Here is a 27,795-nt window from a genome sequence, read left to right on the forward strand (position 1 = left end):
GAAGGTCTCAAACTCAGGTCTGTGTCATTTTCCAAATCCCATTATTTTAGTGTTGTCCTGTTCCAAAGATATACACAGATGATGCCATACCTGCATTACAGTGGGGATAAGTGATCTGGGTAAGAGTAGATACAAAATCCTACACGAAGAAAGTGAAGAATGTACTAAGACTTTTAATGAGCATAGTCTTTCCTGGGCAAAGTGGAATGGATAGTCCTAGGGTATGAGCACATACCTGGTCAGGGATGGAAGAATGATGTGACTTCCTGAGCACAAATTAAGAAATATCAAATTAAATTATGTATACATAGTTATATTGAAGTGAAAGGGGAAAGAGTTAATACTTCGTAGCTGATGTTGAGAACAGGATGGAAATATTAAACATGAGATACACACCCCCATCTTCTTTTTAATAATAGTTTTAGAGCACTAAAACTGCAAAAGACCATAGATATCATCTAGGCATCTAAGATAAGTTAAGAGGACACATCTAGAAGCCACCTACTTCTCCTTACCCTCTTTTACACAAACCACTGAGCTAACAAGCTATAGATGAAGCTTGAAATCAATTAAGACAGAAAAAGACCCCATCTGAGAGCAAAAGTCACTGCTTGGCAGTTCCATTGATAAGTTCAATTTCATCTATGCATTCTGCATGCTTATTTCAGGATGGTGTGACATGCAGTAAGAGAGAAAATTTTGAAAAATAAATCACATTGCTAAAGGTCTAATTTTTGTTGCTAAACAATTTTCCTTGTTATTTCAATGCAAATTTCCCTGGGCTATTTTTACAGAATGAGGGAGAAAACTATCATGATGTGTTTGTTTTCTTATAATTTACCTTCTGGATGGTTAACAGATTCCTCAAATTGACTGAACTTCAAATACCTAAGGAGGTCTCTTAGAGGGTCCAAAGCTCCAAAATGACTAAGTGATGGTTGTGTAAGGGACAGTATAGTCAAGTGAAAGAATAGTGGCAATGAGCTTGGGGTCGAGAGAGACCTCTGTGACTAAGCGTCTCTCTCAAATTGGGTGGATCTTGTAACTTTATTGATCTCAGTTTCTTCATCTGGAAAGTGAAGCAGTTGGTAGAGAGTAATATATACAGTCCCTTCAAACTGTGACCTTTTACAGTAAATATTGTCCTGAGGAGCTCAACAGGCAAAGTATTTTATAAATTCAAAGCTAAATCTAGGGAAATCACAACCTATATTATAAAGCTGAATCAAATGCACTTGTGAATATTTTAAGTACACACAGAATACATATAAATATATAAAAATAAATATATATATGTGTATATATATTGGCAAGCTATTTCTTAATCTAAGGATAAAAGAAGAAAAGATAGAGCCAGCAGAGGGCGTTTAGTTCCTGAGCCCCTTGCTGAAGGAGGCATGGTCCAGGTCCCAGTACACGGAACACAGCGTCCTTGCTTTGCAACTTGCCCGGCTGGAACAAGGTTTCAAGGGAGCAGCTGCTTATGCTACAAATCTGAGCAAAAATTTGTTTGCAGTTTCTCAAAGGGGTAAATATAAAATAGTATTTTTAAAGAAGTAACTATATAACATTAGGATTTTACGTGTGATACAACTTTTGAAAGAATATATGGACACGGTCTTTCATTGTGTGAAATAAAGTATTAATTTAATGCAGAATATTTTAGAAGATCGTTCTCACAACAGTCCTTGGAAATTGTTTAAATGCTGTTTTAATTGTAGATATTTGAAGAATCATAAAATGCCTTCGGACATATTTCCCAAAATGAAGAATCCAGAACAAACCATATGCATTTGTGAAATAAAGAAAATGCTTGCCTTCTCTGAAAAAAATATTAAGAGAGGACGGAATCAAGATTGGAACTGGCCATCATCCTTTATATTTTGGGAATTATTCCTCAACTCATATGAGTACAGGAATTCAGAGACAGAAATCAATCTGACCTCAATAAAGTATATTTAAAAAGAAATAAATCATCTAGTCACAGTAAAGAACCACTTTATGGACATATATTTAAATAGAAAAGTGGTTATAAAAATGATTGCTCTGATGCTTTTGGAAAGTATGACTGAATGTTACAATTTTCAGCCTGGACACTGAGATACAATAGAAGTGAAATCTAAAATCAGACTTCCTAGGTGAAATTTGCAATGACAATTTGGAAAACTGATTCTATGACTTTTAGACCCTTCAACCAGAATAAGGAATAATAAGAGGTGTGCTAGTTTCCCAGGGCTGTCATAACAAACTGCCACAAACTGGGTAGCTTAAAACAACAGAATCTGAAATCAAGGTGTCAGAAAGAGCATATTCCTTCTGAAACCTCTAAGGGAGAATCCTTCCTTCCTTCTTCCAGCTTCTGGTATTTGCTGCCAATCCCTCTGGCTTGTGGATGCATTGCTCATTTCTGCCTCTGTCATCACAGGGCTGTTTTCTCTCCATAGGTCTCTGTCTTCTTCTAAGGACACCAGTCATTTTGGATTAAGGGTCTGCCCTAGTCCAGTATGACCTCATGGTAACTTAACTAATTACATCTGCAATGACCCTATTTCCAAATACGTTCACATTCTGAGTTACTAGGGATTAGGATCAATATATGTTTTGAGGGAACACAGTTCAACCCATAACAGGAGGTGTCAGAAGGTGAAGAAGATTATAAGGTTTTCTATGGAGAAAGTAGTTGCCCTCCGTTTGGAGGAGAGGGGCTGGAATTCTAGCTTCCAGTGACAAAACTTCTGAGAGGAAGATTCAAGACAGGGGCAGCTTCATGAATATGAAACCCAGGCAGTCCAACAGGGCCCTACAGTCTTGAAAGTCTTAATAATTTTTGAACAAGTCGTCCTGCATTTTCGTTTTGCAATGGGCCCTGCAAATGATGTAGGACACCACTTTAAGAGCTCGCTAAGTGATGTGCTTTTTGCATTTGTGAAATATGGCAGGCTGTGACCTGACTCATACGTGTAAAGCTGGCCGGTGACAACTGAATTGAAGTGACTACTCTGCCTGGGTCATCTTGCCTCCCAGAGTTAAAAAAATCATAAAGAGTGGCCCACTTATAAAGTAGGCATCATCCTCTTAGTTAACACTGCAGTGAGAGGTGCTTAGCAGTGGGAATGTCTAAAGAACCATAAATACTCCCAAGAGAGGGAGCTTTCAATCTCTGCCAGGCCAGAGAACAGGAAGCAGTTATGAAGAGTTCAAGTAAGACCTCTCCTATACCTTTACCACCTTGGAAGAACCAAAACCTGACTAGCAGCTGGGGGGATTTGGGAGTGGGCAAGAGAGGCGAGAAGAAATGAAGCTTAAGACGGTGAAATAGAGAAGTCTAGGATGCCCTATCCCGCTGCCGGCTTCCAACATAAAGCAGGCCCAATGTACAGAGAGGGAGGAGATTTAGTATTAAATTTCATTCTGATTTTTTTCTTTTTTGAGGAAGCTTAGCCCTGAGCTAACATCTGCCACCAATCCTCCTCTTTTTGCTGAGGAAGACTGGCCCCATGCTAACATCTGTGCCCATCTTCCTCTACTTAATATGTGGGATGCCTGCCGCAGCATGGCTGGACAAGTGGTGCGTAGGTCCACACCTAGGAACTGAACCAGTAAACCCTGGGCTGCTGAAGTGGAACGTGCAAACCACTGCTGCGCCACTGGACCAGCCCCAATCCTCCTCTTTTTGCTGAGGAAGATTGGCCCTGAGCTAACATTGGTGCCTATCTTCCTCCATTTTTTATATGTGGGATGCCTGCCACAGCATGGCTTGATGAGTGATGCTAGGTCCACGCCCAGGATCTGAACTGGCGAACCCTGGGCCACTGAAGCAGAGCATGCGAACTTAACCACTATGCCACCGGGCTGGCCCCTCTGACTTTTGGTAATATTAAACAAACTACTCTAATTTTTGAATTGAATCCCCAGGGGACCTAGGCTAGTAAGCAGAAAAATCACACACGCTATAGTTTTCATCTAGGAGTAGAAAAAGATGCATTGTCTCTTTCAACACATTTTAAAGAGTTAAAACTCTTATGAGCTGAATTGTGTCCCCTCAAAATTCACACGGTGAAGTCCTAATCCCAGTAACTCAGAATGTGACTATCTTTGGAGATGGGCTCTTTAAAGACGTAATGAAGGTAAAATGAGATCATGAGGGTGGGCCCTAATCTAAGCTGAGTGTTGTCCTTATAAGAAGTGATTAGGACACAGAAAGGCACTGTGGGAAGACCATGGGAAGATGCAGGGAGAAGACGGCCCTCTACAAGCCAAGGAGAGAGGGCCACAGAAGAAACCGGTCTTGCTGATGCTTTGATCATGGACTTCCAACCTCCAGTACTCTGAGGAAATAAATGTCTGTTGTTTATGCCACCTAGTCTGTGGTACTTTGTTATAGCAGCCCTAGCAAACTGATACAATAGGAGACAATAAAAACTGAGTTGTTACAGTGAACTGAGTAGTTTTGAGAGGCATGATAATTAACAGGGTCCACAAAATGGAGCAAAAGATCCATCACTTCTTATAAGACAGCTGAACTTAAAATAGTTGAGTAGAAATGGCCTCATTAGTGGTTGTTCGTAGAGCGAGTTTGACCAACAGATTACAGAAGGTGATATATAATGCCAGATAGCTCATAACTTTACATTTAAACAAATATGAAGATGAGGTATAAAATACAGAATTTTCAAAGCACCATAAACTCTTACATCCATATGGTTCACATAAAGAGCTCTACTTATACTTGCAATACTATAAGTTGGTATACATCACAGGAATATACATGTAATTGCACAATGTAATAAAAGTGCAAATTTATTTAGTATAATATATATGAATCATATCCACATGGTTTCTAACACAGATAGTTGCTCAATTAATGTTAACTTTCTCTCTATTTCCTCTTTTATAATGGATGGGAGGATAAGAAGATTGATTATTTTACCCTGTTTCTAGTCACCTTAGCTCAAAGTGATTAGACTTTGATTCAATCAATTGTCATTAGAGCCAAGCTGGAATTGGAGCAACAGAAAATAAATGCTAAATCTATGGTTTGTGTAACTCAATTCTTGTTTTAGTAAGAATAAGTATTGGTAAACCAATGATAAAGCAGTTTGAGTGGTATCTGGAAAGGGAGGAATAATTTCCAGTTTGTGTAAGAGAATATACAATCAGACTTCACTAATGAAGGAATCCATCTGCTAAAGTCATCAACATGTGTGACAGTTGACTCTAAGTTAAAGTGCTTCGTGTGTGTTCATGTTTTAGCTATTTTATCTGACCTTATGATCAGGCATAAACGTTTTAACTACAGCGGGAGAACAGATTGGGCAGGTGCTTTACTAGGAACTACACATAGCAACTGAGAGAGTCTACATGGGGCATTGACACAGGCAACAGGCAGTAGCCATAGGGAGCAGCTGCCTTCTAGGAAATCTAGCAAGAGATGTGAGGTTGTCCCCCCAGGCATAAGGAACTCAGAAGTGGTTAATCTAGAGGGTGATGATATATGGAGATGGCACTATGCTAAATGTGTCAGGAAGGTCTGTCCTTAGGTATTAGAGCGCCACCTCAGGACTGTGTGTGTGGTGGTCAAGGGGTAGGCACAGACAGGCAAGAGCAAAGCCTGCCGGGATCCTGTCCTAAAATTCTTTGGGTACTGGCATATTGTCAAGGCAGGAATCCATATGCAAGGCCACAACCTGGGATTAGCCCCAAGACTGGAATAATAACACTAAATATCAATTACCGGATGCTGTCTACATACCTAGATTTCTACAAAGTATTTTGCGTATAATATTTTAGTCCATGCCAAAGTGATTTCCATGAACCTCCTACAGCTGGAGATATGAAAAAGCACAAAGATGACGGTTATGGGTAGCAAGATGATAGATAGAACAGATAAATAATTGAGAACAAACCTAATAATTTCCAGATAAAATCAAGAAAGATGTATGTACTGACATGTACTGGCTGTTTATTATTATTATGTAGAATGAAAAACATCCTAGAAACAGTTATAAAAATGAGATTATCAGCAGGCCAGCCCCGTGGCCAAGTGGTTAAGTTCGCGCACTCCACTTCAGTGGTCCAGGGTTTCACCAGTTCAGATCCTGGGCGCAGACATGGCACTGCTTGTCAGGTCATGCTGAGGCAGCATCCCACAAGCTCAACCAGAAGGAGCTACAACTAGAATATACAACTATGTACTGGGGACTTTGGGGAGAAAAAAAATAAAAGAAGAAGAAGATTGGCAACAGATGTTAGCTCAGGTGTCAATCTTTAAAAAAAAAAGTGAGGGGCTGGCCCAGTGGCGCAGCGGTTAAGTTCGCACGTTCTGTTTCTCGGTGGCCCTGGGTTCCCTGGTTCGGATCCCGGGTGCAGACATGGCACTGCTTGGCAAAAACCATGCTGTGGTAGGTGTCCCACATATAAAGTAGAGGAAGATGGGCATGGATGTTAGCTCAGGGCCAGTCTTCCTCAGCAAAAAGAGGAGGATTGGCAGTAGTTAGTTCAGGGCTAATCTTCCAAAAAGAAAAAGAAAAATGAGATTATCGGGTATGAAAAACAAATTAATCCTGGTTTTACATTAACACCAGAAAATAATGAAAGCATTATCTACAGGTTTTTTCCCCAGAAAAAGTATCTGTGGGGCAAGTATTCTATCAGTTAGGGTTTTTTTCAAGTGCAAAGGCCAAAGAAAAATAATTTCAGATGTGCATATATAGCCTCAGAAAATATTATACAAATATATCTTTCTTGAATGAAAATTACTTATCTGCTAATTGACAAAAAAAAAAGGAATCAAAATTAGAAATTGAGGAACAGGATGTGGGAGACTGCTCTCTAGAACTTTCAACATGCAAAGTTTCCAAACTATTGTAAGAGACCGGAGGAGAATCACTGCTTAGGGCATGATTATACACATTATGCAAAATTAATGGTGAATGTGAATGCTTCAGTGTCTCTGTTTACACTGGCATCTGTATACAACCAAAAGAAAGGAATTTTAATGTGGAAAATTATCCTTTACATTGAAATAACCCTATAATTGGCAAAAGAAATTTTCCTCCGTCAGATTAAGGTTTACTATTAGAATCAGTTAATTAAATATGTTTGTAATTATATTTTTAAAATACTGGGGGCCAGCCCAATGGCACAGCAGTTAAGTTTGCACATTCTGCTTTGGTGGCCCAGGGTTCACCAGTTCAGATCCCAGGTGTGGACCTATGCACTGCTTGTCAAGCCATGCTGTGGCAGGCGTCCCACATATAAAGTGGAGGAAGATGGGATGGATGTTAGCTCAGGGCCAGTCTTCATCAGCAAAAAGAGGAGGATTGGTGGCGGTTGTTAGCTCAGGGCTAATCTTCCTCAAAAAAAAAAAAAAAACACGTTTGGGAAGGATGCAAATACTTATCTTTGATGAGTGTTTCTTTTGTTCTTCTTTTGGTTACTCATGTTTCCACTAAAACTATGAACATTAAAAATATTAAAGATAGGAAAAATTTTTCTGAATTTCAACAGGAAGTGTATAATATATTTTATATAGTTCAATTAAATGAACTTGATATGGTTCTCAAGCTTTCATATTTTTGAGCAGAATGTGTAAAGTTTGTGAAGAATTTCCTTTTCAGATGTTGGCTTAAGAGGGTACTTGGGTTCCATCATTGACTCTGCAGCTTCCTCTTACCGCCTCCTGTGATTTTCCCAGAAGCTCAGAGTAGCAGTGCTATAGAGAAACCCTTTAAAGATTAACTTGTTCAGCTCACAGACTTGGACTCCAGAGTTTAGAAGTGATTTGTGGAGCTGACTTCCTCAGATTTCATCAGACTGCTTTGGGAAACAAAGAGATCCTGAGAGGACCTTCCTCCTTACACTACCTCTTGACATTACCAGGAAGAAATGAATACCCGCAGAACCCTGAACCGTGCTTATCATGGCTAGCAAAAGAAAACCACCTTTGTAATTATGTACTTAATAACCCTCATGAAACTTTAATAATGTTATAAATAAATTATTCACACTGGGAACAAAATAATAGAGATTATTACAATATCAATTTGAATTCACTAATGAGTCTACAATCCACCTTGACATTTCTTGGATATTTTGAGAAGAATTGATGTAGTCAAGCTTAGCCAAAACCATATGAGAAAGTATAGAGCCTACCTTTAATGAGATCTCTAGAGAAGATAATTCTATAAGCTTCAGAAACCCACTGACAATATTTAATAAAATTTATGTAGTGTACTTATGTTATTGAATTAAAGATTTAAACTTCTTTATGAAAAACATGATTGTCTCGAGAGTCGGGGGTCATAAGTTGGGAGGAAAAAGGGCTGCCCTTTATTGAGCTCCATGTAATTTACAAACTTTATTTTATTGAACGTGTTGTGAGCATTATAAGGGAAGTATAGTGTGGAAACACAGTGCCAGCATATAATAAGCATTTAACAATTTAGTTTGTTGAATTGAGGCTTCATCAAAATCTTATAAAACAGATGACAAGGTCCCTACTTTGCAGTTGAAGAAAAGGACTCGGAGAGGTGACCTAGCTTTCTGGAGATCACACAGCAGAGATCATTTGAAAACATAAGTTTACATGATAGGAAATCTTCCACAGGTAAATCTGCTATACTGTGACTCTTTTGTTTTTAAGTAGATATCATTTTATTAGCTGAATTCTATATTTTCAGGTATTTTCTTATACTGCCGACAAAGAAATCCGAACAGATGACTTGTGCCTGGATGTTTCTAGACTCAATGGACCTGTAATCATGTTAAAATGCCATCATATGAGAGGAAATCAGTTATGGGAATATGATGCCGAGGTATAGTATTTTTCTTAATTCACTTATTTAATGCTTAAAGTCAAGTTATATATTTCAAATACATTTAAATCCTAAGCTATTTTTTTCTGCATTGGAATAGCTGTATTTTCAAGCATACATGCTGAGATCTGATAACATTAGGATGGTATATCATATAAATAGGTTTTTGCCAAACTGGTCCATTAATATAAAACATGTATGAGGAAAATAAAGTCATTTTTATGTGCGTAAAATTTATCACCATGTACGTGCTCAACATAAATTAGGCAAGGGGTAAGCTTTGCTTGTTTGAGAAGTATATATGAAGATGGCATAGAGGACAGTAGATTATTTTCATACTTTCAAATTTTAAATTTTACGCTGTTGTAATCTGTGATATATATGCTTTCAACTTAAAGGGAAAAAGGAAAAAGTTGACAAAGTTAGTATGAATGCTCTTTATAATAATAAATACTCTGTAAGATAAACTAGTTAGGTATATAATCAGCTAAGTGGCATCTTCTCAACATAGCACATCTTCCTGATAGAAGAGAAGGAGAGAAAAACGATAAAATTACTATGGGGAATTTATAGCCAGGCAGTGTGTAAAAACCAGATCAACCATCAGATGGAGCTAATAAAAAAGAAATATTTTCCTCCGCGTAAGGAAGCTGCCTTGAAACAGCTTCATTTCATTCAGTTCTCTTTGCTTAGCAAAATGAATTGGTTGTGTTACATTTTCCACATTATTAAATTCTTGGTGACTTATTTAAGATAAGAAATAAACTTTATTCTTACAAAATATATAATACAATAGAGGTAAATTAATTTCACAAATGCAGTGTTCTAGGCGAGCCTAAAATACTTTGCAAGAGTAACATTTTAAAAACCAATCCACAGAGTTGTTGGTATTATTCATATTTTAACAAGATCTTCTTTTTCAAAACTCTTTGAATCTCATTGTAATTTACACAATGTAGTTTCTTATGTGAAATATCAGGAAAACTTACTGAATTCTTATAGGATTTGAAACTGATTACATAGGATTAAAATTTGGCCGTAAAGTTTATACATTACCAAGCTCTTACCAAGACACGAAATAGTCTTTTCTGGAACATAATTAAGGACTAACACCCTGAATCCTTCCTATGTTCTATTCAGACTCTTTTATCTTCTCAATACCTTATAACTTTGTCTGACCACCATTTTTTACTCTTCAACTATTACCATCACCACTCTTTATATTAAGCCTGAAGAAGTCATGTCCTCAAATAATGCACGTGGGTAAACCTGGACCCTTAATCTGCTCCCTATCTCTTCTATGAGGAACAGTACAGATAAAAATGTACAAATAAAGGAGAGATCCTGCAAGTAATATTTTTTTAATAAAACTTTTTGTTATTGTTGTTGTTGCCCTTTAGTTTTCACTGGGAACCCGTGACTTTATTGGGCTTGTGCCAAAAATAAAGAAATCTAGCGTATTTATAATGAAAGGAGAATGAGTGTACATATTTTTGTAAGATGAAGCAGTATTGTATTTCAAAATTCCGCTTTTAATCTTTAAACTTTTCTATAATTTTTTGAGTGGAAAATAGCTTCATAGTCATAACTCAAATTCTTTTGTTTTTGAAATAAATATTGTTGGTAATTAGGCTTATATTTTTGTTCATATTCTTATCAGCCATTAGCAAGATTATTTAATAGTAAGGGACTTTGAAAAAAACCTGAAAAAAAAATAGATAGCTTCACCTAAAATAAAGAAATAGTTTTTCAGATTTGCTATTTTGGATGACTAGTAATTATTGCAGTATTTTTAGAGCATTATAGTATTTTGTGTCATGTAAACTTTGTTTCTAGAACACACACAAAAAAGCCACAGATATTGAGGAATGTTTATTTTTAAATAAATAATCCAATCATCCTAATAGTTACGTAATATAGATTAATTTATTCTCCTATGTGTTTATGTTTTGAAAATTAAATTGTGATGCTACACTTGTCTAAATTCAAAATTTCCAATCATAATGTAGATATTTTTGCCACATCTAAAAATGTATAAATCAAAATGTAGAGAAGTCATGTGAAAATAGAATAATTATAAGAATAATGCATTGCCTTTCTGGAAATTTCAGCTTTGAGACAATACTGATTTTATTTGTGAAGAAGTCAGAAAAAAGGAGATGATTTGTTTTAATGAAATTGAAATATAATATTTATTTTTATTACCTTTTCTTTAAGTTTCAGGTTTAGGATCACTTTAGTCTACAGAATAGAGCCAACCATTGCTACCCAAAGTGTGATTCTAGGACCAGTAACGTCACCTGGAAACTTGTTAGGAATTAGGAATCTGAGATACCACCCTAAACACACATAGATCAGAGTCTGTGCTTTAACAAAATCCCCAGGTCACTCATGTACACATCGAAGTTTGAGAAGGACAGGTCTAGACAGTGGCCAAATATCCACTTATTTTCCTTAGTTTTTCTATACACTGTTGAGAAATATTGCAAAGTTATGGAAAGGCATAAGTACACTTGGGAGAATGTCAAGGTCTCCAGGAGGGATTGGGGAGGGAAAGTGAGCAGAAGAGTGAGAGGTGCTGAGATGGGAAAGAGGAGAAGCTGATGAGTAGCTCTAGTCTGCTCCTATTCCAACCAGTGGAAAGCAGACAAGTGCAGCTTGCTACCTCTTTAGTTCAGTTCTTTATCTGTTGCTATCAAGGGCAGATTTATTCCTCTTTGAGAAACCTCTGAGGTGGTGCGCTTTCAAAGCAGAATGAAACTTGGTGGGGTTTATAGAATTACAGAGCTGAAATTTACCTTAAAGTTCTCTTCTTTCAGCCTTTATCAGGAGGAAACTAAAGCGCAAAGATCACATCGCGAGCCACAGAGACAGGATTTAGGTCCTAATACAGTAATGAAAGAAAGCTAGTTATCAGTACAATTGGGAATCTCACAGTGTGAACGGTTGAAATATTCCATCACCTTATTTCCCGTAGTCCTTTCAGTCTTAGAAAAACAAGTCATAAATAGGAGCAGAATTGTTGGAATATCCAGAGGAAAATTGAAACAGTATCGTAAAGTCTCAAAACATGCAGTCTATCCAGCTGCACTGGTTTGTTTACTTCTTAGGTGGGGGAGGAGGGAAGAGAAAGGAATAAAGTTTATTGAGTGTCTATAATTTTATTTGTTTTCTCACGCAATTCTTAATGACAGTCCTATAAGATACTACTATTAAAATTTGTGTTCTTCACATTAGTGATCAGAAGCTCTAGTGTTGCAGTGCCTTGTCTAGGTTTTTACACGCCAGCTTTCTGGCAATAAATCCAGCAATCTTTCCACTACGCTATATTGCCTCTTGAAGTCAGTGAAAAACCAGAAAGAATTAGATGCTTTCAGTGATGATGATGTAATAAGCTAAATGGACAGTATTACAAATGAAAGAAATTATTAAATACTATTATTTGTCGTACCAAACTTTATTCACATAGAATTTCTCCTTTCCTTAATAATTGGAAAGACGTTCTGCAATAAATATTGTCTGTTTAGACAAACAGGCAGTCATAAAACTATTTTGTCAGTATGTCTAATTGCTTATAAACTTTAGCTCTATATTCATTATGTATTAATTACTATCTAATTGCTTCTTTTTTTATTTGCATAAAACTAAGCATATGTTGATAATAAATACATATCTTTGGCCAACTTTGATTTGAAATATAGCTTCCTACTTTCTTGTAAATATTTCTTAAATAACACAACTGTGAATTTAATTTGGTATCACTTTATACCTGGCCAAACATGTTTGATTTGGGGGGCAACTGAGCATCGTTAGCAAAACTGCAAGATCCCCACCTGGTTTAAATCTCTTGAATAAATTACCTGAACACTTTGGTGCTATAAAAGCCCATTGCCACAGAGTTAAAACAAAAAGGAAAAAAAAAAAAAAACAAGCAATTTCATCTCACTGAGACATTTTAGAAATTATTTTTATAAAGGTCTGTCATCCATTCATTCTGTTTTATTCGAGTTTTCTTATATTCTGTTTTAACATTGCAATTGTGTTCCAATCCATTTGAAATTTACATTTGCCTGCAATAAGTGCACATAATCACATTTCTTTTTGAACATCTAGGCAACAACATACAGTGTGAGAATCTAATTTTAGAACAGAACACTTATCCTCAACAAACACTATGTAACAAAGAAAAAAAAAGAGAGCAAAAGATGGTGCTAAAAATAAGTCTTGTTTTTCACGTGACTGAGCAAGTTGACTGAGAAAATACTTGTTAGGAATTTGTTATTCATCTGTATCAAATGTTTCCCACAGTCACAATATAAGGAATTTTTGTCAGTAGGTAAAATATGTTGGATTGATATTTACTGAAATCACGGAAGCTTATATTTAGACTTTACTTAATACCTCCTCTTTTATTTACCTTTATCAGAAAGCAGGTAAATGGGAATATAATTTCAAGGTAAGTGATCTATAACCGGCAACCCAGCCATTTCCCTGTGTAGCATTCCTAATAAAAACAGTGGCTCTGTTTACCTTTGAAGGCTGTGTATATCAGAGTAGTAAAACCTTTCCATGTTCCTATCGCCCCATAGCTGTGATTTCTTATGTAGAATCAGTTAGTGACTGGGACTTTCAATAGTTTAGTACTGCATTTTTAGTTCTCGTTTGTTAAACATTTACACTTTTTTAAGAAGACTCACACTCTATTCTAATGAATGCACAGATCACCTTGTCAGGAAATCTTAATATTTGGAATAACAACTTTATTATATTAATTTTTAAATAATTGTTATTCTGTACTTGATCAATAGGGGAAACCCTATTGCCTTTATCATTAAATTAAATATCTGTAACAGTCTAAATTTATTCTTACTTTGTTTATCATCATATATAATAATCAACTGGGTTTCATTTTAACCTTTTAGTATGGCATCTTTTACACTGAGACCTACATGTGTGATTGGTTCCTCAATCAATCATAGTCGCTTCTATTTGTTCATTAAAATGTCAAGTTTTTTACTTAGTGCTTTTTAAAGGTACAAAGGTATGATCTAATTTTATAATTTTATGATTCTTATTTTGTCAGCAAAGTTGTTTCCCTAGCCTGATTCCGGTTGGCTGTCAGTAGTAACTGTATCTTCCAAAGGGTAGACTTAGGAACGCTCTGTAACACATCTTGTCTTAGCAAAACATACAAATACGTTTAAAGGCAGGAATTATTAATTTTTTTCTTATGCATCTTAAAATAGTGTGATTAAAATTTTATAAATTCCAGGAAATTCTAATGCTTTAAACTTCAGAGGAGAACGATTAAGTAATGCTGTTATAAACAAAAACCAGTACTACCTTAGGGTTCATATTACCCTGTTTTCTAGTCAATATTTTAAATAAAGCTCTAGGAGAAGATATTTGGCCGTATGATGCATATCAGTCTATAGGTCACATGGCCTTCAAAATTGAGTTAACATGACGGTCTCCTAAAGTTGTGAGAGGCATTTGCAACAAATATGACAAAGGGCTCATATGCATCAGAAAGAGCATTTAAAAGAAAAAAATGTACACCCAATATAAAATATGCAAGGTCTTGAATAAACAGCCTAGGAGAAATATAAATAGCCAAAGAAAATGAAATTTAAAAGTTAATTTAAATAACTATCAAAAATACATAAATAAAAAATTATTTCATGTGTGTTCTTTTATCCATTTATTTATTTATCCTGTCAGTATGTCAATACATGTTTTTAATGCCAACACACAGTACTGGTGTAGATGCAGGAAAACTGACATTCATACAGTATTCTGGCGTATCATAAGCACAAGAAATGTTACCTGAGACTGCTATTATTACAAAATAATTATTATAGTTTTTTTAAACTTTGCTAATGTATTAAAATGCTCATATCTTTTGACCTTGTGATTTCACTTCTAAGAATTATTTCTAAAGAAACAATATAGATGTGGAGAGAGATGTTCAGAGATGTTTACCACAACATTATTTATAACTCCAAACTGGAAAGACATTCCCCCCAAATAGAAAAATTAAATGACTTTTGGCAAATCTACTTGTATAAATTGTTTACTTCAGATGTTTTTAGATTATTTTAATGATAAGAGGGATGCCCGCAATGCAAATAGAAGGATATTTCATTAGTTGACCTCACTTACATAAATTTGCATGTGATAAAAATTACTAGAAAACACATCAAATATTAATAGTTGGTATCTTCTCGACAGAGTACCAGAAAAAATAAACTATACATTTTTTTAAACGAATGAAATTAACAAACGTTTTTGTGGATTTTTTAAAATGAAAATTAATTTTTATCTCAATGAGGTTACTTGAGATTTCTAATTTTTTTCTGGTTCATGACTTTTTAGAAATACCTGGAGTGAAAGTTCTTTGAATGTGTTTCATGGTCATTCATGTGATAAACAAGTTGAGGTAAAATTTTACAAATGTATTTTTAATGGAAATTTTTATACTGTATTCATGTTCTGGAGTTACATTTCCTGATCATAAGGAAAATCAAGTTTTGTTTTTATTTTAAACCAAGGAAAACTGTACAATTTATTTTCCTTTATAATGACACATGGAATTCACAATCCTTAACACTGGGATCTTTGATGTTAACATGACATTTACTAAGAAAATTTTATTGCAAAAAGAAAAATCACTGAGGGCAAAGGATAATCAAGCCTAGAAATTTTAAACAATATAGATAGGAAATTCAAGTTTGGTTTTAAAAAAAAACCCTAAACTAGTCTTCTTAATAAATCAAACTATATAGTGAACGGTATCAATTTACAAATAAAATGTATTATATATGACGTTACCTTTCCTATCTTATAAATGATTCCTCTACCATTTTACTGTAGAAAGTAAGTCCTTGAAATGGAAAATCCAGTGATTTGTGTCCATTAAGCTGCCCGAGAGATGTAGGTGAATTTTATCAGAATTCATTTTCCTCATTGGCTTTCTACTAAGTGTTTCAATCAATAAACTTATAGAATGCCTCCTGTGGGCAGGCACTGGGTTGATGATGTAGCTAGTCATGGTCCTTGGCCTTCCTGGAGCTTATGTTCCTGCAGAGAAAATAGATGGAAAATAAGAAACAGACAAATAAATAAATTAAAAATTGTGTTTGGAGAATTAGCTCAAATTAAGAGACCAAATAGAGTTGATCTTTGTCTTTCTCCTCCCTTCACTAACTTTCTAATTGACATTTACATGAATGTGGCAAGCATATGTGAAACACTTTTAACACCACTAGGTTAGCCTTGTGGAAACAATTTGAGTACCATACTGTAGAAAGTAAAGCAAAGCTTTAAAGCTAAATTATTCCTGAGACTCTTCACCAGCATCCACTCAAGTTTAGGGCAAAGGAATGAGGAGGCCAAAGACCGTAATTGGAAACTCTCTGAACTAAATTATGGTTTTGAATATCTGCTCACAAAATAACTCATTTAGCACTGAAAGTATGTTATTATTAGGATGAACACTGAGAATATAACCTTCTCTATTCAAAATAAACTTTTGCCCAAAATGTTTTATCATCTGATCTCAGGCTTTTCTCCATATTCTCAGTCTTATCTTCATTTACTCCTCCTGAATACAGCTGATATTAGAGCCATCTAAAAGGATGCAGCTCACAGCTCCATGGATACAATTATTGTGACGTGTAGCTCCCATCCTTACCCAGTAGAAATTGTATGTTGCCGAGAATGATTGATTGATTACTGCCTTTGTACTTGATTTTGTCATTATTCATTATTTTCTTTGTCAAACAGACCCACACTCTTCTTCACATAATCACCCAGTCCTGTCTCTCTGTAAGCAAAGTAGCTGATGGCTCCCAACAGCCCACTGTGGAAATATGTAATGATAGCCCTGGGCAGAAATGGCTACTAAGAAACTATACAAGAATGGAAGTTTTTAGGAATATTTTTAAGAATCCTACTGATTATATTCTCAAATAATTTTTGGAGGTTTGTGTTATAGACTTTATTAAATTTATTTTAGATTTTTGTTATATTCTGTTATTGAAATCTAGAAATTTCTTTAAAATGTGGTTAAGAAAAATCTTGATGTGCTATTTCTCCATGGAATTATTTTTCTCTCTTTCACCTCTTAGCTGCTAATTAATTTGCATACTGCATATATTAAGTAGTGTTTAGTCTATTATTAATTAATAGGTATTTTCCAGTTTTTTCTTTATTTCAAATATATATATGCATAAATATAATTGAAGGCATACATTATGACATTTTAGCTCTTTTTTAGGCTAACTATAGCCATGTCTCTATAACAATAGATTTTGCATTAGAGCTGAAAATAAATCAATAAAAAACTAACATAGCCAAAAAATGGATTGCTTTTGGAACATTGAAATATTTAATTTTGTTAATTTTTACTCAGATACTTTGGTTGTGTGCAGATATGGCATATCCTTTCTGGAATTTATTATTTTAACCTGAAACTTTAAGCAAGTGCATTATTGAAAGCTAAGATGTAATTTTTAATAACTTTATGAAATAAATTGTTTTTAAACATTTCTTTGTGGTTGGTTAAGTGATATAATTATAATAATAAATGCTTTTTAAAAATTGTATCATTTATCTCTCACTTGTATGATTTGTGAATATCTTCTCAGTAAGCAATAAAATGAATCATCATTCATTTCAAGTAAAAAAACTGGTATGGAATTGTTGTGAAGAGCTCAAATAAGAACGTGTCCTCGTTCTTGATCTTAAGGGACTCATTGTCCTCTAAATGATATTAAATTGTCCAATACCTTGCTATAAGAACACATGGGCAGTTAGGGACATATTCTGGTTCAGATGAACCAGTTAAAAGTTGTTAGTAGAGGACACAATTGAGCTTGGAATGCTTGTGACAAGGCTGGGAATGGAGGTCTGGAGGGGAAAAGAGAGAAGGGGTGTTGTTTAGCTTAGAAATACATTGAAGGGCATGCCAAACATGCTGGAAAAGTCTGGGCCTTTTGCACAAAGAGCACTTGGGTACAAGGCAACGTAAGTATATTATCTTAGTTTGTTTTCAAAGTAACCATACCCGATAGGTGCAATGACCATTAAGGGATCTTCTCAGACTTGACATTTCTTCTTACAAGTCTGCTTACAGGATTCTAGGGCAGAAACCACAACTTGATTCTCTCAGCAGAATTTGCGGCATTCCCTCAGCAGTTCATATAGACTGTGGGAGCTGGCTTCGCCAGAGGTGACAGCCCTGTGCAAGGGGATGAGAGCCATGTCACCTGGAAACCTTCCTGGCTTAATAGCCTCTTGCTTCACAGGAAGCAATATCTCTGTAACAACTCCATAGGCATAGCTCCAAGTAACCCAATGGAAGGTGCAAAATTCTAAGTCTTTGCACTTAAAGAAGCCCACAATTTGTGTTCCTATCAGCTATTAACGTTGCAGTTTATCAGATGGACATGCAATTTATCAATCAGAGGTCATTTTTACCATAAGCAATGTTGCCTAGAAACATAACCCTTTTACCCTTATCAGGTTGCCGTGGGATCACAGTTAGATAGTCGACTGCCGGTCAGATTTTTTAAGCAGAAGGAGAAAGGGCATTTTAAGTATTCATCAGTATAACTAAGCATTTTCTGACAAAGACTCTGATTCCTCAGAATGATTTGGTAGCTTGCCCAAGTTTTCATGGTTAGTAAACGGGGAAGCAGGAATTCATATTTAGGGCTCTCTGACCCTAAAATATCTGTGTTTCTACTGTACTATATTAAAAAGGAGAGTTTTTTGGTTGGTCGGTTGTTATCTTTACAGCAGTGGCTTTTGACTTAATTCCTTCAAAGAAAATATTTAAGCATTTTTTAGAAAGAACAATATTTACTAATATTTCTTAAATTATCATTATTTATGTAGTTGAAAACACATATTCAATCTTATCCTTAAAGTCATATACATTTTTTAAAAAAGAATCTAATAGAAACAAGCAAGGGTAAGTGGTTTTTGTGAAAAAGGACATACATACGCAAAGGACTTCAGGTACGTAACAAAAATGAGGAATATTTTGTTGATTTTAACTAGAACTTTCTAGAAAAAAATGTTTGATTTTTTGTATCTTTCAAGTTGGCTGTTGGTTCATAAGCCAACAACATAATTTCTGGCATCATAAGCATAAATCAACTATCTTCTTGCCTGTTACTGGCTATTTTTTCTTTTCTCCATTTTTAGTATAAATAGCTTGGTACAACAAAGCCCTCAATCTTGAAATCTCGTTCGCATCTAAGAGCCTTGCTCTTTTACTTCCTGCTTGCTTTCCACCATTTTCTGTTCCATCTTTTCTCAGGATAGTGCAGTCCAGGGTGTTTGCAGTCCTGATCCAAACAAATTACCATTGTCTAGACAGTGTTTCTCCACCATTTTTTTTGCATGCCCCTTGTATTTTTTATCATACAACTTCCAATGTAATATCAAGAGCCAAAAAAAATAAAAATAAGAAGATCTATCTACCTTTAGTTTTGGTAATAGGCAGCAAAAGTATATGGCATACTTTTTCAAGATATATCTGCAAGTCACCTTCCATACATTCAAACACTCCTCTTCTGGTTGGGGAGTTTTTCGTATAGTATGGTTCTAGGCATTGTCCATGAAACTGAATAGAAATGTATATAATTAGTGTGCATCAGTTAGTATGCATAAAGCATATGGACTTAAAATGTATATCTGAAAAGTCCAAAAAATACGATCTCAAAATGTAAATGTGAACTGCAAAGAGAAGACATGTAATGATTGGTGAACATGATGCATTTATTGGAATTACATTTCAGCATTTGGGTACTGAGAGGATGCTTATTAATGAATACTGTTATCATGAAGAAAATAAAATATAGATACTTAAAAGTAAATGAGCATCACATCTCTATTTTTATTTGATATTGATATTTTTTAAGATCCTTAAAAATGCAAACCAAAATATGGTGAGCATACTCTCCAGTAAGACAGATCTTTGCTGCTGTGATAATCACTCCTCTATGGTGACTGTCTCACAGTCAAAGTACTATGGCTTGTTTAGTATTTGGAAATGGGAACATCTCTGGCGGTTTTGTTCATTTGGGTCACAGCTGTGACATCTCTTTGCATGTTTACCAAATGATTAATGAATAACACATGCCTAAGAAAACTAAGCTTTTGTGAAAGCTTGTTAATATTTGCAGCCCTCAACTGAACTCAGAGCTAACAAATGGGATTTTTGCAAAGGAGCCTGAATTCTTGGCAATGCACGATAAATGACAGCCGATTTCTTTAACCATCTGCAAATAAAGGAGTATTCGACAATGATGAAACCATAACAGTGAAAATTGTATAATAATTAATTCAGAGCCACCTGTGCACATTTCCTTTCACAAACATATGACTGTGTTTACAGTAAAAAAAAATCATAAATGATTTTGTAAGAGCAAATGTAATCTGATGTGCTTATGAAGTTAAAGGTAAAATATATTGCACTGATTATTGGTTATCTTTTACAGAGACTCACCCTGAGACATGTTAACAGTAACCAATGTCTTGATGAACCTTCTGAAGACGACAAAATGGTGCCCACCATGCAGGACTGTAGTGGAAGCAGATCCCAACAATGGCTGCTAAGGAACATGACTTTGGGGGCATGAAGACCATTTCCCCCAAGCCATGAAAGTGTCTACACTTTTGTTTTTCCATTATTTCAGCTAGGGAAAAATATTAACTTTGCTGAATTGAAAGTTTTAAAATCCTTTTATTATTCTAAAACACAGTTGTTTATAATTCATTTTTAGGAATGTTTGCTTATTTCCCTACTAAAATTTGTATCTGATCAAAAAGCACATAAGAAATATAAATAACAGCAAACTGTTATTAAACATCGGAACAACTTAAAAAACAAATTGTGTTTGCTTTTAAAAACAATCTTTATTCCCTCACATCACAGGATTTATTGGGGGGTTATTTTTATTTTTCTTGTCATAGTTGTTGATAGAGGGACAATGTAAATGCCTTATAAAATATCTTCATTATGAAATATCAGTTGTTTTATAAACTCACTCTGTATCTACTGGACTTTCATGGAAACATGTTCAATATCTATGTCAACAGCAAGACCACACACTGAATTATTTCTGAGCAATCAATTCATCGTACTAAGTTCCAGTTTTGTACCAGGAAAAAAGTTAAATTGGATAATGATTTCTTATAGAGTTCTTATAAAAAGCATCACATTTAAACAAAAAAAAAGAGGAGGAGAATTTGAAAATTCAATTTAAAGTACATGAAATCAAGAAACTAGCTGAACATTGCAAGGAGCAAGAAGAAGCTACAATTGAATCATTTTAAAAGATATTCCGTTTGGGTTGCAGTCACTCCTAATACAGGCTGAGTGTAAATCATCTTAGTCCCAGAGTTGACATCAGAAACTCAGTCCTTACCCACTCGCTTTGTCTCACGTAAACTATACAGCCTTCACTATAGAGACTGTAACGTGTTGCTTATGCTGTACAGAATTGTAGGTGAAGGGTGAAGTTTTAGCCCTAATTTTTAGGGTTTTTTTGCATTTAAAGATTTCAGTTAGATCAGTTACCATTTTAATTTTATATTTTAAAAAATAATGCGTTAGTATCAGAATTTCATTGCTGTGTTAGACTATCTAAAGTTTTCATCACTAGGGGAAAGAACTCAATACACATCCATTAAACTTCTATTTTGATTAAACTCCTAGATAGAATTCACCATAAATTGTGACTCACAGAACACAATCAGAATTAGGCTAGCTTCACATGTTCTTCCTCCATCTTAAAATCCTTTGTGTTCAAAATAGATGAGCAAAAGACATGAAAAGGAAGAAAAATCTACTAGTGAGATTTGTGCTAATAAGTTTTAGTGTTTGGCACCATTTAAAATGTCCATAAAGCTGCTCTACATATGTATTTTATTCATTATAAATGGACCCAGCAGCTAAGAGAATTTGGGGGGAAAAATAGAAGCAGCATCCTGTAAAGTAGAAGATGCCACGTCTTCCCTCTCATCTTTTCTTAAAAACCTCTGACAGAAAATGTTAGTTCAGCTACAGGGCAACTCCTTCTCCCTCTCTCTGTCTCTCTGTCTCTCTCTCTCTCTGTCTCTGTCTCACTCTCTCTCTCACACACACACACACACTTGCGCACACACACACACTGCTTTATAATGAAAAGGAGGACACTTTCTGAAGGCCAGTAATATCTTGTGTGACTTTCCCAGCCAGCATTCCTTCCTTTTGGCATTATACTGGTACAGCTCTAAGGATGAGTTCTACAACCTGGAGCACTTTCATTTACTCCTTAAAGTATAGACGTCCCTCACCTCAAGGTCTCTGGGAATCTTTGAATCTCTTAAAATTATAAGCAAAGGTTTGATTGTCGGACATGTTTTTCTGAGGGGAGAATTCAGTGCTTAAAGCAAACTTCTAAGGAAACTTTGACTCCCAAGAGCTATGAACCACTGCCTTAAATCGATAGTGGCCTCACAACTCAACTGAGGTCTGACTTAACAATCCCATTTTCCGTTTTCACTGTCTTTTTTCCCCTTTTCCTGACTAAAATATGGTAGAATGTCCCTGCAAAGCATTTTTCCTTAAACTTAAAAAGCTTAAAGACTCAATCAAGGACTCAGACAATCTGTTCCAGTTATTATGGATCTGTCAATCAAAATGCATGTGTTATCTAGCAAATAGTCAACGACAAATTTTTTGAAAGTACAGCTACTCTATCAAAACTGAATTTGACACATTTCAACAGCATTTTAAATATTTGAAATTTCATTATGGTCATAAGCAAAAATACAGGAAAAATGAAAACTGCATGAATTTCATGCCAGAGGAGAATTTTCAAAGAATCCTCAGATGGTTTAAGCACATGCTATTAGAGTATCTAACAAACAAAAAATGACATAAAATATCAAAAAGCTAGAAATTAGTTTTTTTCAAAAATATTTATTGTATTTAGTACAGAAAATTAGAATCCTGATTGAATTCGCAATGCACTCATACCTTCCTTGTCTATGGAACTAGACTAATAGATATTTCAAATGACTTTACACTTCCTCTTCCGAGGTCGTCCCCATTGCAGTTAATGCCAACTCCAACCTTCCAGATGCTGAGATCAAAAGCCCAGAGTTACTTTTAACTCTGCTTTTTCTCTCTCAACTTTTGTCTAATCCATCAGCAAATTCCCTTGATGCTATATTGAAATATAAGAAGAAACCAACAACTTACCACCACATCCACTGTAACCTTTTTCTTTGCAATATGCATGTAATTTGGTTCCCTAGTTTGCCAGCCTTTCCTCCAATAGTCTTTTCTCGATACAAGAGCCATAGTGATTCTCTTAAACATAAATTTGACTGTGTCACTTCTCTGTTCACAACCTTCCAATGACTTCTCGTGTCTCTCCAACCTAACTTCTCACAGTGGTCTTCAAGGTCCTTGATGAATGACACCCCTCTACTCTTGTGCATACGCACACACATAAGCACGTGTTTCTGATTACGCGTCATACCATTCTGCCCCTTACTTATTTTATTCTGGCTTCCAAGCAAGTTTCTGTCTTGGTGTTTTGTTCCCTCTGCCCCACAGAGGTCTTTCACTCGCTTTCTTTAGATCTCTGTTCAACTATTATCTCGTCAGTAAGGCAAAGCCTTCTCCCTCCTGCCCTCATTATCTCCTGTACATTCTCTAACAAACTATGAATTTTCTTCCTTATTTTTTATCTACCCTTCCACCTCCCTACCCGCCAACATCCCCATCACACGCCTTAGAATATAAGCCCCATAACTGCCGGTACTTTGCCAGTTTTGTTCACTGTGGTATCCCCAGTACCTGTTAGAGTTCTTGGCACATAGTAAGCATTCTTTAAATATTTCTTAAATTAATGAACTGAAAAATATGTGTTATAGTTGCTAAGTGCTACTGTATCATATCCCTTTTTTTGCACATTATTTTAAATTTTAAAATAAAGTTTAGTCATATATTTAGACAGGATTTACATAACTTTCTCGCTAAATGATAATTTTCTTCCTAATTTCTTCACATTAAAATATGGACTATATTTTTTCTCTGTGATAAAATATCCTGCCTTATGGAAATGAAATATGAAATTTTATAAACATGCTGCTATATTATATAAGTTGCTTTATTAAGATAAACATTATTTTTATTTTTTGGTTATGTTCAATGGCTACCTGAAGGTGTAAGATTTTTACTTTTAGAGGGAGATGTATCATTCTCTTAAAAATCATAGTGTATTTCATGGTTCCATAGAAGCTATTGCTAAGTTTATTTTCTAAGTGCAAGTATATGAACAAAACACAATTGTAGAAACTTTGAAAGGACTTTACAGATGATCTATGTTTAGTTTCTCTGTTTATAGATAATAAGGCTGAGACCCAGATATGTAATGTGGTTTCCCCAAGGATCACATAGCCATTATTAGTGTTGCCAGGACTCATCATTGTTAATATAACCTAATACTGTCTTCAATTCTAAAGTACTCAAAAATAAAATAGGAAGGGCACAATAATGAGGAAAATGTCTTCATTAAACATTTTGTGATAAGTACATTGATTCTTTAGAGACCTATAACTTCTCACTACCTTTCATACTTAAATAAGATTAGCTCTATGAACTACTACCACAGGCGATAAATAAAGACCTGCAGCAGAAATAAAGAAATTAACAGGAAACAGCATAGTTACAAAACATCCTGGCATTATTGGGCAAAGTAGTTTTCAGGGAAGCAAAGCCTCTTCAGCAGTAACTAATGGAACATACTCTCCACTCACTTCCGTTTTCCTTATAATGATATTCAAGTTAAAAGATTGGCCTACAGCTTGCACAGAGAATTAGACCAGCTAGTACTGTGAACATTGGGCAGGTTCTAGGTTACGCAGCTTCAAAGACTGCTGGGTAATCAGCAGAGATTTCTAGGCTTCCCAGGGGAGCTCTGTAGGTTCTAGTAAACACAACCCTCAAATTCAGTTTTGCTATGGTGTTTAGAAACAGCCTAATAAATAAAAAGAAAAAAAAAAGTAAAGGGAGAGACAGAAAAAATAACCACAACAATAAAACAAGAGAAACAATTTTAGCTTTTTTTGTTTGTTTGGTGGGAAGTTGAGAGCATAGCACAAATTGGTGCAGTGAAGGTCAAAATATTGATTCCCCCCTATGTTGTTTTCACCACTTGAGAAATGATGATCATATCTAATCACAACCATTTTACTTACATCTCATTTATAGATGCTCAATCTAATATTACAGGAGGCAAAATGTGTACGCATTCTTAAATTATAAAGGATGCTAATTTGACAAATACAAAGAATTTTACAAATTCAAGATCTTGATGGATGTGTCATCATCCACAAGCCGTCTTTCTGCATAGCTGATAACTGCAAACTTGAATAAATTTCCAATTCACTTGGGCAGCAAAAATTCAGTTAAGTCTTAAGGCAACTTATATTTCAAGATTCAGCCACTACTGACCATTTTTTCCCATTTTTCTCCAATATGTCAAATATGGAATAGAAAACACAGCCGCTCTTCTATACAGCACATGAACTCATCTGGTGTGACTACACCATGTTCAAACTGCTATTAAGTATAAGCTACTGTATGACTTTAAGGTGTTGAATGAACACCAGCAATGTGTTTTAAATAGTTTGTGTAAATTTGTGTCCAACTTTTGTTTTATATTGTTCAATAAATTCTGAAGGCAATTTTCATTGTATTTGTTTAAAAAATCCCTCTGAAATACTAGTGATGCAGGGCAGCTCTTTTGTTAACTGTCTTTTGAGATAAAGACCACTTCTATGATATTTATGTCCTCATTATATAAAGTTATCATTTTGCTTTTGTTTTTAGCTAGGGAGAAAAAAATCACTTAATATTCTGTTTTTAATGAGTTAGGATGAGGATGGGAAATTAGATGATTAAGGCTATATCTATGACAGTTAAAAAATGAGATTTTCATCATGCATTTAATTTGGTAAAAGAATGAATGTAAGCTGCTGCCTGGTTTCAGTTGTATTTTCAGCTAAAAATAGCACAAGCGGAAAAAAAAGGACTTGATGATTATATGAATTTTTTTTGCAGGAGCTTTTGTTTTTTTGGTCAGTGTAGCAATAGCTAATGAGAAATTATTCAAAAATGTTTTAGTTATATGCTTGGCACACAGTTCTTTAACATTTATAAAAGTAGATTGTGCATAAAGAATTACACATTTTAAATATTGTAAGCATTACTAAATGGTGTAATTGTCCTTTTGCTATAAATTTAAATATTTATACATTTTTGTAGAATTAAAATATACTAATGTAGTTTTCCTTTGCTATACGTTGTTTTTTTAAAATTTTGTTAGCATTTCAAATAGATGACCAATTTCAGTATTTTATGTTTGTGTTCCATTTTGTAGATTATTTAAATAAATGATTAAGTGCCTATGGATATCTCTTAGCAGTAATAAAATATTGTGATCTGAGTGCAATTTTGATACCAAAAATATATAAAATAGAAACATTAAAATGTGCATGATTTTAAAGAATTTATTATTTTATTTATTTTTTATTCTAAAATGATTTGATTGATTTTTTCTCTTTCTGTTTTATAAAAATGACATGAAATAGACAAGTTAAAATGTTTCATATTATATTATGAAAATTATTTTTCAGAGTAATATGAATCGTACCCAATTCCTTGATTCTGGTGCTGGAATCCTGGAGGTCAGTCTGTGCAGGTTAGGAGGGGAGCATGGGGGAGGCTGCCCACCTCACAGTGCGGGGATTCCCCAGGATCAACCCTGCAGGCCTAGCCACACACAGAATCAAGGGAGAAAGTAATAAAAGATTATTTCATTTGCTAACTTGAAAGAGCAAAGAAAGGAGGGAGGATTCTAATATTACCTATTTTTATAATTTTGTTCCGAAGAAAAATTATCTAAAATATTTTATTATGTTTGCATGATTCAGAAGCTCATTGATTTGCAAACATCATGAATACCTCATTGGTTTATTGGTTTTCTAAAACTTTTTCTAATACTGTCGGTATAAGTAAAAGATATTGTCTAGATTTTGTGTCTTACATAGACCCAAAAAGTCCCTTCTTGGCTTTCTGTAACCGGGTGGGACTCCATGTTATGCCTACTTTCTTTTGACTACGTTCTTTTCTATTACTCTTGTCCAGGAACACAGCCTGTTATTTGAAGTGCTAACCAGGTCAATCTAATAAAGCAGCCCCACCCCTCTGAGGTTTTGTAGACCCATAACTTACCTTATTTTGCTTTTCTTCAGCACCTAGTAGAAACAAAATGTGAACTCACATGCTCCTTCTCAGCCACGGAGCTATTGGGTGGCCTCTCTGCTCACTCACTATTTTCTAACATAATGATTATTTTTTCCACATGGCAAAGGATATTAATTACTAATCTCAGCTTCTACTATCAGAAAGAGTTGGCAGATAGAGAGCTGACTGAACTTCTGCTGATAAATCTCTTTGCCAATTTTGTGTAGTGGAAACCTAGATAAACGTGCAAACATCTGTTTCATGGTTTTCTCTATTAATGAGACAAATGACTTAGAGCAGCAAGCACCCTTCATCTACCACATGATAACTTATATAAGGCAGAGGCTAAGAAATCAACACTGTTTGAACAATTGGGGTCAGAATTGAAAAGAGCCTTCACAGAGATTAATGGTACCTGGACTTTCAGCACCTGAGCTCTCACCTGGATTTCTCTATGTACGCTTGCAAATTTTGCCCTTTAAAAGACGACATGAAGTTAAATTGCATAAATAAAAACACTTCAAAGTTCTTCCTCTAACGATATGGACTAAAGGGAGTGGTAAATCCATTTTTCTCACATACTTTGCTTTTTTGAAAACTGATTTACGTTAGCAGAATCAGAAACATTTGATTCAGAAGATCATCATCTCCTCCTTTGGGTAA

The 27,795-nt window shown here is 35.0% G+C and overlaps 1 protein-coding gene across 7 annotated transcripts in view; it reads left to right on the forward strand.

Annotated features, from left to right (window-relative positions):
• GALNT13 (polypeptide N-acetylgalactosaminyltransferase 13) overlaps nt 1–25,571 on the forward strand; it is a 472,802-nt gene extending 447,231 nt beyond the window's left edge. For 4 of the 7 annotated variants that reach the window (XM_070579812.1, XM_070579811.1, XM_070579813.1 and 1 more), the window contains 2 exons: nt 8,682–8,816; nt 20,327–25,571. In XM_070579812.1, coding sequence (XP_070435913.1) covers nt 8,682–8,816; nt 20,327–20,467 — 276 coding nt within the window. In that variant the 3' untranslated portion in view covers nt 20,468–25,571. Of the gene's footprint in view, nt 1–8,681; nt 8,817–13,242; nt 13,383–20,326 lie in introns of those variants that run through there. The other 3 variants (XM_070579819.1, XM_070579817.1, XM_070579815.1) reach the window with 2 other exon arrangements.
• Nucleotides 25,572–27,795: the final 2,224 nt, after the last annotated feature.

The sequence above is a fragment of the Equus przewalskii genome, chromosome 17, assembly GCF_037783145.1.
Source record: "Equus przewalskii isolate Varuska chromosome 17, EquPr2, whole genome shotgun sequence".
NCBI classification, from domain to species: Eukaryota; Metazoa; Chordata; class Mammalia; order Perissodactyla; family Equidae; genus Equus; species Equus przewalskii.